Source organism: Stegastes partitus, unplaced genomic scaffold (genome assembly GCF_000690725.1).
Source record: "Stegastes partitus isolate 25-593 unplaced genomic scaffold, Stegastes_partitus-1.0.2 Scaffold1229, whole genome shotgun sequence".
Lineage (NCBI taxonomy): Eukaryota > Metazoa > Chordata > Actinopteri > Pomacentridae > Stegastes > Stegastes partitus.
The window spans coordinates 61,816-78,508 of record NW_007578960.1 but is presented as its reverse complement, the minus strand read 5'-3'; the positions used below and the strand labels follow the sequence as shown (position 1 = coordinate 78,508).

The 16,693-nt window shown below is 39.0% G+C and overlaps 1 protein-coding gene across 1 annotated transcript; it reads left to right on the top strand.

Moving 5' to 3' along the window:
* Window positions 1-4,464: 4,464 nt before the first annotated feature.
* Window positions 4,465-12,474, top strand: fam83b (family with sequence similarity 83 member B). The gene is made up of 5 exons (XM_008297552.1): window positions 4,465-4,624; window positions 7,052-7,525; window positions 8,632-8,796; window positions 9,321-9,445; window positions 9,823-12,474. The coding sequence occupies exons 2-5, from the start codon at window positions 7,076-7,078 to the stop codon at window positions 11,870-11,872; spliced, it is 2,790 nt and encodes a 929-aa protein (XP_008295774.1). The 5' UTR covers window positions 4,465-4,624; window positions 7,052-7,075; the 3' UTR covers window positions 11,873-12,474.
* The last annotated feature ends 4,219 nt before the right edge of the window (window positions 12,475-16,693 follow it).

Here is a 16,693-nt window from a genome sequence, read left to right as displayed (position 1 = left end):
AGCAGTTAAAGTGATCATATTTAGTAATTCCCATATACATTAGAATTCTTGTAACAATATGGTTATGGTCACTTTTGGTCTCTCTACATGGCTAAGCTGTATTTAAAAGATGGATGTAGCCAATGACTATGAAAAGTCAATGCATAAGTGACTTGATCTGCATTCTCTCGACTGGCCAGCAGACGGTGGAAAGAAAAGTGAAAAGAAGAATTGTAGTCTATAAGAAAATGCCCCTACTTCTCACTTGAATTGTTACCTCAGTAAACATTTTGCTCATGAGATTATGGTCTCAATTGCTAGTTTCAAGTATCTCTCCATTTAGCATGATGTTAATTTTGTAAATTCTGACCCAATTTAGAGTAAAAAAGCTGAACAGGGTATGTTTTAAAGCTTTTCTGCTTTGTGATTGACAAGCTGCTGCCATATGTGGGTGCACTGTGTCCTTAAGCTCTCAGTCAGATCCACTCATCATGCCTGGTTTCAAACAACCAAGTGACAATTGCTAAATCCCAAAGCTGAAGCTTCAAAATGATACACAAACCACTGGGTGATATCACAGATGGCCAAGTCCATCTCTCACATACAGTCCATGGCGGATCCAGGTTCGCTGGCTTGTTGAGGTATGGGGAGTTGGCTAGCCTCTACCAGGGTAAGAAAAAATAAGAAAAATGTGAATTTTTTATATGCTGTGTTCAGCTGTCTTGCTACAGGAATCTTCTGCTGTCAGAGGTGAAAGGGGAACCACTGAGCTTCAACACAGGCCTGTGTGCAGTCACTGTGATTAATGTTGAGCCTGCTGTGGTTTCCATAAACTCTAAGTGGTTGTTGTCGTCAGTAATTACCTGCAAATTTTAGGCTGCTTTTCATCGAACCATAAAGCCAATAAAAGTAGCAGTACCTCCTCCAAGTAGCAACATAGTTAATTTGTGACCCACAAAACCTGACCTCTTTTTGCTTGGTTGCCTTTATTATGCAAATTTTATTTGGGAATTGGCACCTGAAGCTGTGGTTGACATGTCAGCAATATTTGATTGTTGTGGTCTACCTACATGTAAGGTCAACTCCTCCACATACAAGCCACAAAGCAAGGTGTGATCCATCATCTGTAATAAACTGGTTAAACAGCTCCCTTCCTGTGTTGTGCACCTCAGTAGAGAGTTTCAGAACCAGCATTTACAGTTAAACCTGTAATTTACGTCAGCCGACACTTCTGATGTCTCCGTTTATGTGAACATGCTGTTTTGTTGCTTCCCATTTAAACACCGTCATGATGCAGTGTGTTAATTTAATTCATAACATTTCCCCACGGGACGAGGCCATTAAAATTTAAATCAGAGTCTACTGTTGCTCAGTCCAAAACACTTCGTTTATACCTTCAAACAGAGAAAACTCCCAACACAAAGCTTTTGGCTTAATGACAGATTATTACATGCCTTTGAGACTACTCCATCTCCTTTCTATTTTGGGTTTGATCACTTGCATGCTGGTGTTTTATCAAAATGTCAGTGCCATGGTTGGTTGATTAGAATCGCTTCACAGCAACACAACAACATGGCACTTGCTCAGACTTGCCAGCAGGAGCCCAGAACAGCCTGAGGAGCTGATCATGACGGCAGGGATTGGGTGTCACAAAAGGTGACTCACAAGAGTGCTGCTTCAGGAAAAGAAACTCCCTGTGACTTAGGACATACGTTACTTAATCTACACACACCCAGATTCAAGACACAAGCGAACAATGGTGCAGATATCTTGTTCTTCAAGGCTCTTTTCAGGTGTGAAAATGTGGAACTACCAGAGGTGTGTGAATATCAATAAATGACCTGAGCATCTACATGTTATCACGCGCTGCATGATGTAAGATCGTGATTGCATTAGCATAGCTTCCTCTAAATCTGTGTCAATAAATCGGTAATTTGAAAGGTGGGGGTGTAAAGGAGTCATTTAATTAGACTGCAGCATACATCTACTTCAAATTAGGCTCATTAAATAATCTTTAATAAGCATCATATTAGGGCAGAGATGGTTTAATTTCCTGACTTAATATCTGTGATGCACACAGGATTGAAATAGAAAGGACTGGAAAAGAAAACAAAAGTTTTATTAAGTAGCCACATTATTAATAGAACTTGCTAAGAACATGTTTAGTTTTTGATAAAAAGAATAAGCAAATATTTGCTCATAAAAAGATGATCAGATGTGACTGACAGTTCAGCATCTTCTCAGAGATAAATGCTTCCTCTGATTTTGCACACTGTGAAGCTTGAAATTGAAAACAATAGCCTGTTATCAGAGTTTCACTTCAATTTAGCCTGTTGGACGCTTAGAGAATAAAAATGACGAGGCAAAATATCACAAATATAAATGTAATGTTATTTTCAGGTTTAATAATAACAATAATAATGACTCTTAAACAAATGAGATGTTTTTGTGCTAATCTAACAGCTGCAGGTTGTGGCTTCATGTGTACAGATATGCAAGTATTGTCAATCTTACCTGACTGAGCAAGACAGCTAAAGAGGCATTTTCCCCGAAATGCCAAGCTGTTCTTTTTAACGCCAGAGATTATACTCAACCTGAAGCTGCAGGCTGGAGGAGTGTCTGTTTAACCACCTGTGTTGCGTGTATCCGAGCGTTTAGTGCTGATGTCAGTGTGTGTGTGTTTTTATTCTATGGTGTCATTTAGCCAAATGTTATTTTGAGCCTTTGGATAGTTGATATGCAAACCTGGACTGACCAGAAAATGCTTTGGGGCTGATGACATCCGTTTTCTAAGGTTTCTCTTCCACAGGGAAGTAAAAACACATTCCTCCTGTCAGGCTTGTGTCACACTGCAAGTGTGGGAGTCTCTGTCCATGCAATGCTTATCAGTTCAATTTTCCTCATGCAGAGAGTGGAGAGTTTATTTACATTTTCTAAGGCTGTATGTTTAATTTATCAGTCCAATGTGCGATCAGAATTCTGAAATCACTGAAAGTCTCTATCTATGAAATGTCAGTTTCACAAATGGAAAATAGAAATGTCTTTAGAGGGCAGAATCTTAACTGCCTAATCCAGACAGCTAAAATTAGTCCATCACTATAAAAAGGATCAGCTTTATTAAAAGACCATCTTACAAGCACATGGTTGGCTTTTATACACCCACAACCACACTGTCATTTTTTATTTTTCTATGGAGCATTACATGCTTGAAAAACTTTTTTTTTAAAAAAAGATTACAAGCTGAGAAGCAAACAAATGTTAAATAAAACTGCATTCAGCATTCAACTCAACACAACAGCTCCATTCATGCGCTCCTTTCAGAGTAGTAGTTTCAGGCAGAAAAACAAACACTTCAGGGTAATTTATTCCGTAAATCTTATTTGTTTTCTGCTTGAAACAGAGAGAAATGTAGCTTGATAACAACATTTGGAGCTGAAGGTTAATACAAAGGATTGGAAAGCTGTGGTCCATTGATAAGATGTGGACTAGAACGATTTCCTGAAGAGCGGCAGCCTTCACAAAAGAAAAACCTGTGTTCATGTGTGCCATTTGAGCGTCAGCAGTGAAAATGTTAATACTATAAGAATCCATTGAAAATATTTTTGCTCAAATCATGAGTCACGAGCAGACGATATGTACCGTAATTGTGACACATTGTGACACACTTTGAAAATGACTAACTCTTGCCTCCATTGTTGCCTCCACTTACTCTACAATAAATGCAGCAAACATGTTTTGAAGGTTGTTTTTATGATACATTATTTGTTTTGTGGGTGATAACACGTAACCGCCATTGAACAAGTTGCCACCGGTCACATTTGTGCCTTTAAGGAAATACTTGTTGAGTTCTCGCTAAGTGACTTTGCTAATTGCAGCTTTTCATTTGAAAACACGTTACATAATGAGCCAGTTTGTCAAGACGCGAATTTAGCGCTGACCTGCAAAGAATGAAAAATGCAAATCCATCCGTGCACATGTGCTTCATTCATTTATACCCTCCTGAAAATAAGCTTAAACAACACAGTTCTGGGGAGCTCCACCCTGATGTTTCAGCACATTTGTCACAGGAGTACAGTGAGTAACTCTTCCTTGGTGTCAGGTTTACTTTCATTTGCAGGAATCTTCATTTTTGAGAAACTTCTGATTGCAACATTCTTTAAAGCAGCTTATTCTGACACTCATATAATTCAAGAAATACAAAGCGGTGAAACACTGGAGCAAAAATGAGGCACTATTGTCTCAGTTGGTGCGCAGTTTCACAACTCTGGACAAAACAGTTGGAGGAGTCCAGCGTCACAAACACTAAAGTATTCATTAAAGCCTCTTTACATCTGTCATTATCTTGATTTTCTTCAGTGCGAACTTTGTCCCCAGAGAGAGGAGGGGAGTGGCCAAATGCCTCAAACAGGTTTATGGCTGCCTGTGAGCAACTTTCCAGCCAGACTATTTGCATGTCAAAACTGGAATCCACACCCTCCATCTGCAGACTGCTTATCATGTTGAGACACCTCCTTGTCTTTGTTTCTTCCAGCTGGCAGAGAGTAGCGTCTCCAAATATTGAATATAAGCAGAAAGTATATATATATATATTTATATATAAGAGGGATATTCTGGGAGCAGTCAAGAGGAGGTTCACAATCTAAATGTAAGTCACTGTTGTCGAGTGTCAGATAATGATGTTGTGACTAAGCTCAGCGTGCTTTTAACGTCTCTATTCAACAAGAAGCAGCAGCTCAGTAAGAAAGTCAAACAGCTCAAATGAATTCTCTGAACAGTGATAGAGTCTGTGCATACATAGGCTGTTTGTACAAATGTATGATGTGCTGATTGTCTCAACAACAAAAGCTGCTCAGTCTTTTGTAGCTTGACATGTCTGTTCTCTGTATGTACGGCACAGCAGTGTTCCCAGAGGATCTTTGATGTATAAAACATAGCTAAAAAATGTAAATTTGATTAGACAATCATAAAAGCACAGTCTATTGAAAAAAGCCTTTAAATGTCACCTGGAAACAACAAGAAATGACGGCTGTATTTAAGTTTATTTGCTCATAGTGAAAGCTACATTTTCTGCATAACCGGCAGCGTGAAAGTAAACCGTCCACTGAGACGTTCCCACACAGGTTTATTGCCGAACAGTTAAGAAAATGCAAGACTAAACCTGTGTTTTTGTCCTCTAGACATGCCAGATAACATATAATCTGTACAAAAGCTCAAATGCTTCAAATGTCACATGTTTCTGTCTGACTGCTACACATGTTTGCTTTAAACCAGTTTGAGGGGATTTATAACGTCAAATACCATCAAATATCACAGAGGCTTCTTAGAGGTGAAATTACATTTCTTTTTAGTTTTATGTGTTTTAAGTGACATAAATCTTAAAACACATTTTTACAAAAGGCTTTGTGCAACCTGTGTTGGACTTTGTAGTGTGTTCAGGCTACTGTTATTTTTTAAACTGATATAAAAATGACAACATATGCTCTACTTGATCTTCAGATTATGGTTTAAAGGCCAACTTTAGACATTACAAGTTCATGTTTGCATTTATAGAATGTGAAGGATTTCAAATTTGAAATACTTCGCAGTAGTGCAATTACTGAAAACTGCTTACTCCTCCACATTTGCTTTGTTGGTTTAATTTTACCCCACCTTAGCTTGAAGTACAGCAATAACATTCAACCCTTGGGCACGCACAGCTTCTTTTGACATTCAGCATCTAATAATGCTGAGACAATTTTCGTGATGTGACTTGTTGTAAAGGAGCCACATTTATATCTATAGAATCATATAAGGACTTCATTGTTCTGTTCAAGGTAGGAGCTAATCACTAACTTCTAATTATCAAACATTTTCCTTAATAAATTTAAAGCAGCTGATTTAGTTCTTTCTATTTAGCAAAGTTAATTCCAACCACAACACCATAAACGTGTTCAGTATGCAGATTCACAAGACACATTTCAGCTACACAGCATCTGTCAGTGTCTCCTCATGAAACCTAGAACATGATATCATACTTTATGATTCATTGTTATTCAGGAACTGCTGCTTAGCTATTCATTAATCAGCGCATAGCTTCTATTTTCTTTCCCAGGAATGTGTTCCTCTTATTGCTACATGACAACCTGTTAGACTTTCAAAACAGTGGAAACCATTCACCAAGTGATATGAGATGACATATATTGTGAAAAAATAAGATTGAATTGAACATAATTAAATTAATAAGGCCAATTTAGTTATCACCATGTTTAATTTTTGTCCTCAAATGTCCTTCAGGCAAGCAACAAGTCATGGCAGGTTTGTTTTGATTGCACTCGGATTGTACTGTAAAATTATCTTTTTCTGAATATTTGAACAGTTGCCATCAGATTTCTTTCACATACAAATGGTGCAGTAAAAACACAAGAGGCAACCTGAAACAACTTAAACAATGAGGACACTTTATGCATACCGTGAGAAACACAAGTGTGTAGCGCTTTGTGTTTAACAAGTCCATGTATTTTACACTGTAAAAATTTAAGTTACAATTGTAATTTTTGACCAATTTATTGTCATTTTACAGATTTTTCTAGTTGTATTAAATGAAAAGTAATAACTGGTAAAATGGCGTTTTATTTTTTAAAAAATGTACATGTTATTAAAAAAAAAAAGAAAAAAAAAAAAGGCGAGAACTGTAAATATTGTCCACATCAAAAATTACTATTTTTACAAATACAAATTTGTTCTTTTACAATGTTTGACTGTAACGTTACACTGTCTTACTGTATTTAAATCCACAAAAAATGTCATTACTTTGCAGATATTTGCTGTTATATACAACGTTTTTTTAACATTACAGTACAGCACCCTTGCTGCCAGATGTTCAGTATTGTTTCTACAGTGCATTATAGTTTAAAGGTTATTGCTTATATCCTCTTGTAGTTTTATATTATGGCCTTTATAGTAGGCTGACCTCTCCATGTCCCGTTTACTTTGCCTCATTAAGCTCACCAAGAGTACACATTTTCCACCCTGTTACAATGTTTGTTCTCTGATCCTCTTACATCATGTCATTGATTTCCATTATCTCTGATAGGTCCTACTGAAATAGTCTGCAGTGATGGATTCCCCAGAGTTCTCCCTATTGTCGTCCTTGAGGGGAGAGTTTAAATCAGAGGACTACATCCAGCCTCACTATAAGGAGGCGTACCGCCTGGCGATTGACTGCCTGGTGAGAAACGGCAGAGACAGTTACCAGGAGTTTCTCAAGGGAGAACGTATCGGGGGCTTCCTGTCAGAGGATGAGCTTCTCTTCATCACTGAAAACGCAGAGCAGCTACCACCTCAAAGTCACGCAGAGGAAACCAACGGAGCACCAGACACTCAATCATCCTCAGGGACGTACTGGCCCGTGCACTCGGATGTGGCTGCACCAGATTTGGACTTGGGATGGCCTGAGGTCATGCACGAAAAACTGCAGACAAATATAGATCTGCTCTATCATCCACCCAGACAAAACACTCCAACTGTCAAAGAGGTGATCCGAAAGCATATTCAGGATGCAAGACAGGTAATCAAGCTTCCCGCAACAATGTGCAACGACAGACACACAAATACACAACACTGTGATGTGGTCACACTGATAAAATTTTGTCTCGGAGCTCCTCCGCAGTGTATCGCAAGCGATTTCCCCTGCAGGCTGTTCCACAGACATCTGTTGCTCTCAGTTTTCCGAGCCAAGGAGTGTCTGCTGGGGTGGCTGAGGTCAAAATCTGGTTCTGCAACTCCTATCATGTGAAGGGAACCACATTTACAGTACTAGCACAACATTGGAGTCATTTTCTTTACACAGTCATGCCTCAGTTGATTTTTGGACTGTGATGAAATGAATCATCATTTTATTGCTCAAAATATTGGTTAGTATGCTTCAACTCTATTGGAGCTGTGCTGGCAATGAATTAAACCAGCGCACACAGCAGAAGACTCGATCTATTTCTGTTTATCTCTCTATTTCCATGAGTAGTCTCATGTAAAATTAATCAAACTGAATTCAGATCTTGTCATTAAACACAACAGCTGCAATGTATCCTGGCTGTCGAAATAGTTGAATTCAACAGAGTTTCATAATATTGACTTGAATGTATTCATTTCTTGAATGTTGCATAGATGATTAAGACTGAGTAATACTTCTTGTGGTTCATCTAAGGGGCAGATACATACAACTTCACAGGAAATTAAAAGAGGAAAAGAAATTAGTTTAAGCAACACGCATTGTAGTCCGTCATGAGTTCATTACATGCTACAGGAACATGTTGTGGCTTTATAACGTTTCATTTGTAGACTGCCTGAGCTTTAAATGGAATTATAGCAGAGACATAAATGACTTTTACTTGGTCCTTCAATATGCAAAAAAATAAATAACTAAACAAATAATCAGGTGGTATAGAAATAGATTTCTTCATTTCACTTTATTGATCACAGGACAGTCATGTTGGCTACCTTCACTGCTTATACAACAACTGTTCCTTTGTCAGTTTGTAGCTGTCAGACTCACAGTTACAGTTCATGCTTATGTCATTCACAGATTTGTCAAGTGCACACTGATTAAATGCTCGGTACTCCCTCCGGCCTTTGGAATGTTAAATTGATCATGATTTCTTCATTTTGTCCTCACAGGTTGTTGCCATTGTGATGGACATGTTCACTGATGTCGACATATTCAAAGAAACCGTCGACGCTTCTATACGAGGAGTCCCAGTCTACGTGCTTTTGGACGACTTCCATTTGAAAAGTTTCCTCAAAATGGCTGAAAACCAAGACGTAAAACTTCAACAGCTGAGAGTAAGTGCATGTTATAAAGCATTTATTTGATCCATAAATGTATTTTTCTTGATTCTAACGTGTACGTAAATATGTTGATGATGATGTAATGTGGATTATTTTAAAGTGATGCTATTGAAAAAAGATAGTGAAAGAAATCACATTCAGATGAGCGTTTGTCTATTTTAATCATTCACATTTATATTCCAGATAAAAGATGTTCTCTTCACACATCATGACCTTTATGAAGGCTCTAGTTATGAAAACCTGGTTGCTCCTGTTTATTGGGTGGAGTCATAATTATTGGCACGAGATAGTAAGGATTCAAACACACCCTTAAACTTTCCATTAGGTGCACCATTACATGCCAGTAACAACAAAAACAACAACTCAAGGACTCAACAAAAACATCAGAATGACCTTATCTGCCCACTGCATATTATTCTTCTCAGATGTTTGACTGATGATGGATATACTTAACGCCTTTTGTAAAACTAACTACGATAAATATGATGTAATATTTTCCTTTACTGTCCTCTCCACAGAACATGAGGGTGCGCACCGTGAAAGGTCAGGATTACCTCTGTCGATCAGGAGCTAAATTTCATGGGGCAATGGGGCAGAAGTTTCTTTTGGTCGACTGCCACACTGCATTTTATGGCTCATACAGGTAAATAAAAACGTAGGACAATAGAAACTGCTTTTCAGATCACTGAGGTGTGCACTCAATGCTTTTATAAAGCAAAACACTGCATTTACTGTCGTTCTTTAAAAATTGCTGTCATCAGTTCTTATAGATCCCTTATGAAACTGTCTGTGACTGAATATTGTTTATGAATGTGAATTTTTCACAGGAAAGAAAATAATATTTTAGTACAGCAGGTTTTTTTTCTCTCTGACTGAAACCTTCTGAAATTCTCAATATTAATTTGGTTTATGTCTTTTCTTATTAACCCCAACACATGAAGATGTGTTTTAAGAGAATTATGCCACACATCAATTTGTCCTCATCGCATTAAATGAATAAATATTCATGTTTGTTCACAGCTTCACTTGGTCGTTTGAGAAGATCAATCTGAGCATGGTGCAGGTCATCACGGGCCATCTGGTGAAGTCCTATGATGAGGAGTTTCGAACACTCTACGCCCGCTCGACTGTGCCAGCTGAGCTGTGTTCCCCGGAGGCCTTGTTTCAGCGCAACGGGCCACATGGGCTTCTGCCAACATCTCATTCTGCCCCAAAAATCGAGCGCAGCAACCAGTTGAGACACACTCTGGACACAGTCTATCGGAAAACCTGCGAGAGAAAACTTGGCGGCAGACATTTTGAAGACAGGCTGCTTGAAGAGGAAGACAGCACACTTGGGCCCATGATTGAGAATGGCATCGGTGTTCACAATCACATACCTCAATTTCAGTCCCCGGAGACAGCAAACTTCTTGAAACGGCACAGCTACGCTGGCGAGAGACAAGACGGGTTGATCCCACAGAACATCAGGCCAAGAGCGAGCAACTGGAATATATCTAGAGATACAGTAAACGGACCAAACAACTACTCTATGGACAATTATTTACAAATGCCGCAGATACACAGAGGTCAAAACATGCGTCAGTCGTACAATGGCAATGACAAACAGGTGCTTACTATGCAGCAGAACATGCCAACCCTGGAGAACACTTCCAAATCATTCATGCGCACATGGAGGATTGAATCTTACCTTAAAAACCCTGATGTCTCTTTTGGAAGCTCTTGTGACTATTTGGACCAGTTTGAACATCAGGACAAGGCTAACAACTTCATGCAGGGAAGAATGAGATCCTCTCTAGTTTTCAGATCCACCATACCTGAACAAATGGAGCCAAACACACACGTAAACAACACTCCCGCTGGTCTCAGTCCCTCGGCAGCCACAAACACTCCTTTTCACTACTCATCGATGCAGTGGAGTCCAGCGGCGGCAGCTGACGGCAGAATGAACAATGACGAGTTCATGTTAAAGAGGCAAAATTCTCAGATTTTGGACGACTTTCAAAATAACACAGGTTACGGCCCAGGTAGAGACTCTTACCACTCTACATATGCCAGCTTAGGCAGAAAGAAAGGCACACAGATCATTACAAACCCTGACCTCCTGACAGACAGCTGGAACAAAAGGCATAGTGTGGCAGATCCAAGATCAAACGCTGAGTACATGCATGAATCATCAGGTCACATGCGTGGTGCTTTTACAAGGAAGCAAGTAAACCGAAGCACAGTAGGGATCAATGAACATAATGGGGGATATGGGTCAAATCTGAATGAAGATCAGAGGTCTGTCTCTCATTATGATGTCAAGAGTATCACAAGCACAAAGAGCCCCAATGCTCACAACTGGCAGGATCCGCCGTGCAGGACTGTGTCTGCAGCAGCCCTGGATGCCAATAGCAAGGATTTGAAAGACAAGTCGAACAGCGTGAGCTCTCATTCATCTCAGCATTTCCTGAAGAAGAGCTCCAAGAAAATAAAATCCTTGTTGAACATACCAGAGAAAAAAGAGAGTTCGATCAGAGCCATGGAATCACTGAGTCTCAAATCAGGGGAAAGCACAGACACCTTAACTGCCGAGGATGACGAGAAAACGTCATACGGCGGACGAAACCTTCACCACAGCACAACCAATTCAGTCAGGGTCTCTTCACGGTACCAGGTAAACGGGCTGGACGACGACCACTTGAAGTCTTCAAAACCACGATTCACGACTGAGGAACTACAAGATCCACCGCAGATGTGTCTCCCCAAAACCAGCACGCAGAGGAAGCCCATCGGTCCTGACAAAAGCGTGAGGCCTGGCCTCGACGCGGGCAGCTGGAGCAGAGATCGAGGAGCTGAGCATCGCATGTACAGCAGGTTTGAGCCTTTCTGCTCACTGGAAAAGAAACCCTCTCTACGCACTACACACAGCTTTGGAAACACACACTCTCAGGAGAAAACCAAAGGCCTTTTGAAAGGTGAGACGGCTGCTGAACACAACTTCACTCGGGCTTCACGAGGGCAACACGAGAATAAGCTGGAGAAATTCTTTCACAGAATGGGAAGCCTCATAAACAAGAACAAGTAGCGACAAATCTACACAGGTCACTTCAAACTAAAGCACACTGGACTGGTGATGTTTGCAGGTGTATTATTGGTATTTTCTGCATTTACTTTAAAAGATATTTTTAGGAAAAAGTTTACATTTAAACCTTTGCTTAGTTTGATGTGTTCGGATGCACTGATGAATGTCAATAAAAGGAGAACATATTTAATATGAATATATACATCAGATCTTTCTTTGTGTTCATAATATGACTGTTAAACTGTCTGTCCTCAGCTGGCGTCAACCTCCGCCATAAATTCAAACCCTGTCAAAAAATAATTGCGGATGCATTTGTGAGTGTCATATGTACAGAATTTATTGCTGCAAATGTAGTGTGCATACCAGAGGGTTGTTATTATAGTCACAGGGTAATTCTACTTTAGCGTTGATGGCAAAACAAGGTAAAGACATCGGTATGCAAAATAACTGAACTTGATGAAAAACATCCCAACAGGCCTTAATGCACCACATCTTTATCATTTATTTGTCAGACAGGTTGTATGAATGCGAAGGGGGTTCAAATAAAGTTGTAAAGTACATGTTTTGTTTTCCTGTAATAAAGTTTTGCACAATCTTTTCCTTTATTAAGGCTTTCTTCTTCAAAAGTTGCCATCCAAGGATTTGGTTTATTTAAGGAGCACTGTACTTTAAGGCACGATTCCCTGCCCACTAAAAGAAAAAATACAGTACATGTGCCCTCAGCAGACACTCAGGGATGACTCAAGGATTTCACCTTAGCAGGGGTTCCATACTTTACTCATGGTTTAATTCTGTCTCTAGGGTAGACATTGATTTTTCTATGTTTCTCAATGTTTTTTTCCAATTATGTTGTGATGACGAACATAACTGAATGCGTTCTGTTCAGCAGCAATGTTCTTTTAAATAAATGCCGCACTGGAAATGTTCAGCGGTGGTTAGGGTTGAGGGTGAGTATACAACAGTGGAGACTGTGCCAAAGCATAATTATAAAGACAATGAATAATGCTTCAGTCAGAAGAAGGAAACATTGAACTGCATGATTTGCTATTTTTTGAAGAAAACGAACTCATTTTTGTGTCAGTCATTTTGCTTATATGTGCAGGATCACAGTTTTGTAACCAAATATGTCCATTAACTACATTTAATGAGAAAAACCTATTAACATTGTTAACTGAAGACATAACTTGGTCAGCTTTCTGTTTTGTTCACAACCTATTACCTCAGTAGCTGAATAATAATAATAGAATAAAGGTATTTTCTAGGAAACAATGTGATAGATTTCAGAGAGCAACAAGGCCTCCAGCCTAAAACATTTCCAAATGATTATTCAGTGGTATTTTAAAGTTTCGTTTTAATGTAGTCCTCCCCTGGGTCAGATTATTGAAAAGGTAGTGGATATTTTTTTAACACAGAAGATCCATTTTAGTGTAATTTCTCCTGATGATTCTGATAAAATAGTGCTAGAAATTGTAGATGAGAACTAGATTGGTTCTTTCTGCTAAAATAGTATGCTCATTTTGTTGAATTTCTTTTGGCAATTGATAAAAATGAGGAAAAGAACATTTGCAAAAGAAATGAGCAGGGGAGTGATTTACTCCACTTGTGATTGCACAAGGGAAAAAGTTGAGTAACTTTTTGACTGAGCTTAGCTCATAGTTTTACTGTTCCTTCCTAAATGACAGGATGAAGCTGACAGAGAAATATTTCAAACATTTCACTTAGACTAAAATGTGTTGCGTGTTGAAAAAAGAACACAATGGAAAAGTGTACGCACGAGCAACATTTTACAACAAAAAATCAAACCACATCATTCACGCAGCTGGTTATTAAAAGAATATTAAAGAAAGTTAGAAAAGGTATCTGAAACAAATAAACTGAAGACTAAAAGGGATCAGCACAGATGGAATAATAAAATGTAAAAAAAAAATCTAAAGAAAATCTACAGATTGGAGAAATGTATTGTGTAATGTAATGTGACTTTTCTTGTGTCATTCAGACATGATGAAAAAATGTATTGCACTGTATGAAGTGCTCTGTCAACACGTAAAAAGGTTGTGTTCACTGCCTCGTCTCCGGTTGTTAATTATATGATGTAAAGCATCCTCCGAGACAGAGCCTTGAGGTCTTATGCTTACTTTGAAGTTCAGTTCTTTGGAGTATGAAAAATAATGAACTGTTCTAAACCTGTCATCTATGGAGCTTTATTTGATCCCAGCAGAGATGAAATTATCTTAAATAGGTAGAAAATGACATTACAAAAACATATAGAAAATTACAGTGATTAAAGATTCATGTAATTAGTTTCTCTGTGTAATCACAAATATGTGGTGAAAGGCAGTCGTTGGGCATCTGTTTAAGCCTAAATCACCTCCTACAGCACGAGTAATTTGGCAAAGAAAAAACAAATACAGACCTGTCACTAACTGTAATAACGAAATAATGATACATAAATAATACTGTAAAACTCAACATGAGGGACTCTGCCTTTGCCTTGCTCCAACATCCAACTGCACAACACTATCATATCATCAGTTATTATAACAAACAGCAGCTGTATGCACAGAGAACCTTTAGGTTAGACTAACACTGTGCGATATGGATGACACTGGTCAGGAACTTCAGGCGTCATCCTCAGCTCACCTGTCCTCATAGAACTGGGCTCACAGTAAGCAATATTTGTCACTTGTACACAGCCAATAACTGTATTTAGGTTTCTAGTGCACAATACATATAGTGCATGCATTGTTGTACAATGGATAAACAATAAACAAACCTCTGCAATCAGAGTTATTCCACCACTTTAAACTTCACTTTAATCAATGAATAAATAAATAAAGTTAAAAGAAAGTTTAATCATAGGGATGTTAAAGCTTTGTAAGAAAGATCAATATAGTTTTCTCTATAAAGGCCTATAATCAAAAGTATTCAGCTGCCACAGTCAGTATTTGAACTTCAATAAAAACTTTGGAAAGTTTCCAACATACTTCTCGCACCTCTGTTTTGGAAGCCCTACTCTTAAAATCATTTAACACACACACACGCACACACACACACACACACACACACACACACACAATGTGTAACCATGTACTCAGCAGGGTATTCAACCACTCTGCAAAGGTTTGTGTAGCCCTAATACAATTTTGTATTTTATAAGTATGTACAGTATGTATCCCTTGAGGATAATTCAACCAAATCCTATCCTTTTTTCTAGCAGTCCCACTCCTCAGAGATACGACTCTACTGCTGCCTGCCAACTGACTTCTTGTTAAAAAAAAGCGCACAAAAACATGTAAATCACTTATTTGAATGACAGACACAATTTCCTTTTGGTAACAATAACTAAGCTTCCATATTTAGATTTCCTATCAATCAGCGTATGAATTTAATTTGACAACAACCCCACCGCAGCCTCAACAGCGTGAGAAGTCTGATCATAACCAAAGCTAAGCCCAAAGCTATGAACACTAAAGCGCAACACCATAAGAAGTTAGTGCCAACACCAGCTTAACGCAGCAAATGAGCAGATGCCTTCACTCACCTGACACTGCAGATTAAGTGACAACTGCTGGCAAGTCATGATAAATAGGTCAAATAGTTCAAACGCAGAGGCCAGCTGCTCCTGAGTGAATGTACCACTGTCACAAATCTTATCCCTTTCTCTCTCCTCCATCCTAGTGCAAAAGGAAATGTAAAAGCAATATATATTCGCCAAAAAAAGCTACAATATATGATGCAGAGATCCTCCTCCACTCTGTTTACAATGTATGCTCTCACTTTGTTGACAATCTTGAGCATGCGAGACAACAAACTTTTTGGATACAACAAAAATACACCCTCTTCCTGTTGATAGTGAGCCTGACAATGCTGCTGATATTCCAGCGAGGCTTATTGAAATGCAGCTGCTCCAGTCATTGAATTCTCCACATGGGTGAATAAATATGGCCCTCTGTCACATTGCTCTTGCATAAGAGAAGGGACAGAAAAGAAAGAAGGTCCTGCTCACATGGTCCTTTTGTGGCATGATTGTCTCCTGACCACTATAAGTTTTGGAAAATCCAGCAGGTGGCTGCGTCTGCCGTGGAGTTTAGTTTGAATGGACAAATAAAAGAGGGTTTGTCTCCTTTTTATGTCTGCAGACAGACATACAAAGATGAATTGTGTCCAGGGAGACAAACGAATAATAGATCAACAGGTTTCAAAACTTTCCAACTATTTAAACATCTGAAATAGTGATGCTGTGAGAAGTGTTTTTAGTAGCTGACTGATAAATGCTGAATGGCCTATTATCAACACATTTTTCTCTTTTTGAAGATTTCTCCCATTAACATGAATATTTACACAAACTTGTGCTCCAACAGGCATTTTAAGTGTTTCACACAATGCTGATCCCATCTTTAACAAGTTGCACACATCATATTTGGAAGAATTTCAGTGCAGCTTCATGTGTAGCAGGATAGTCTTGGGCTTGTAAGCCAAACGTGGCGCATTAGCCGACTATAAAAGGCGAGTTATGGCCCTCTGCACGCTCTCCCTCCCACTAAGGCCAAGGATGCGCCCCTTCCGGTCGCTTCACTTCTGGTTCTTCGCCGACTTCAAACATTTGCGGGAAATGAGCTGGTTTGATGGCTCCTTAACTTGATGCAGATTCCTGCTGGTAGGTCACGCTTCGCTTCTCCATGTAGTTTATTCAGGCCAGGATGCTACGCACATGCTAAAATGCACGCTCTGATTATAGGAAGCTACACGGGGGCAAATGACGTGCATATACACAAACGAACTGCATATACATGAATGTGTTGCATAAACAGAAACGTGTTTGCA

What these genes read in the sequence shown, in the direction of transcription:
- fam83b (XM_008297552.1), top strand. Translation starts at nt 7,076, where the DNA reads ATGGATTCCCCAGAGTTCTCCCTATTGTCGTCCTTGAGGGGAGAGTTT. An exon ending in TAAAACTTCAACAGCTGAGA is followed by an intron (nt 8,797 to 9,320) that starts GTAAGTGCATGT and finishes TCCTCTCCACAG; the next exon opens with AACATGAGGGTGCGCACCGT. An exon ending in GCATTTTATGGCTCATACAG is followed by an intron (nt 9,446 to 9,822) that starts GTAAATAAAAAC and finishes GTTTGTTCACAG; the next exon opens with CTTCACTTGGTCGTTTGAGA.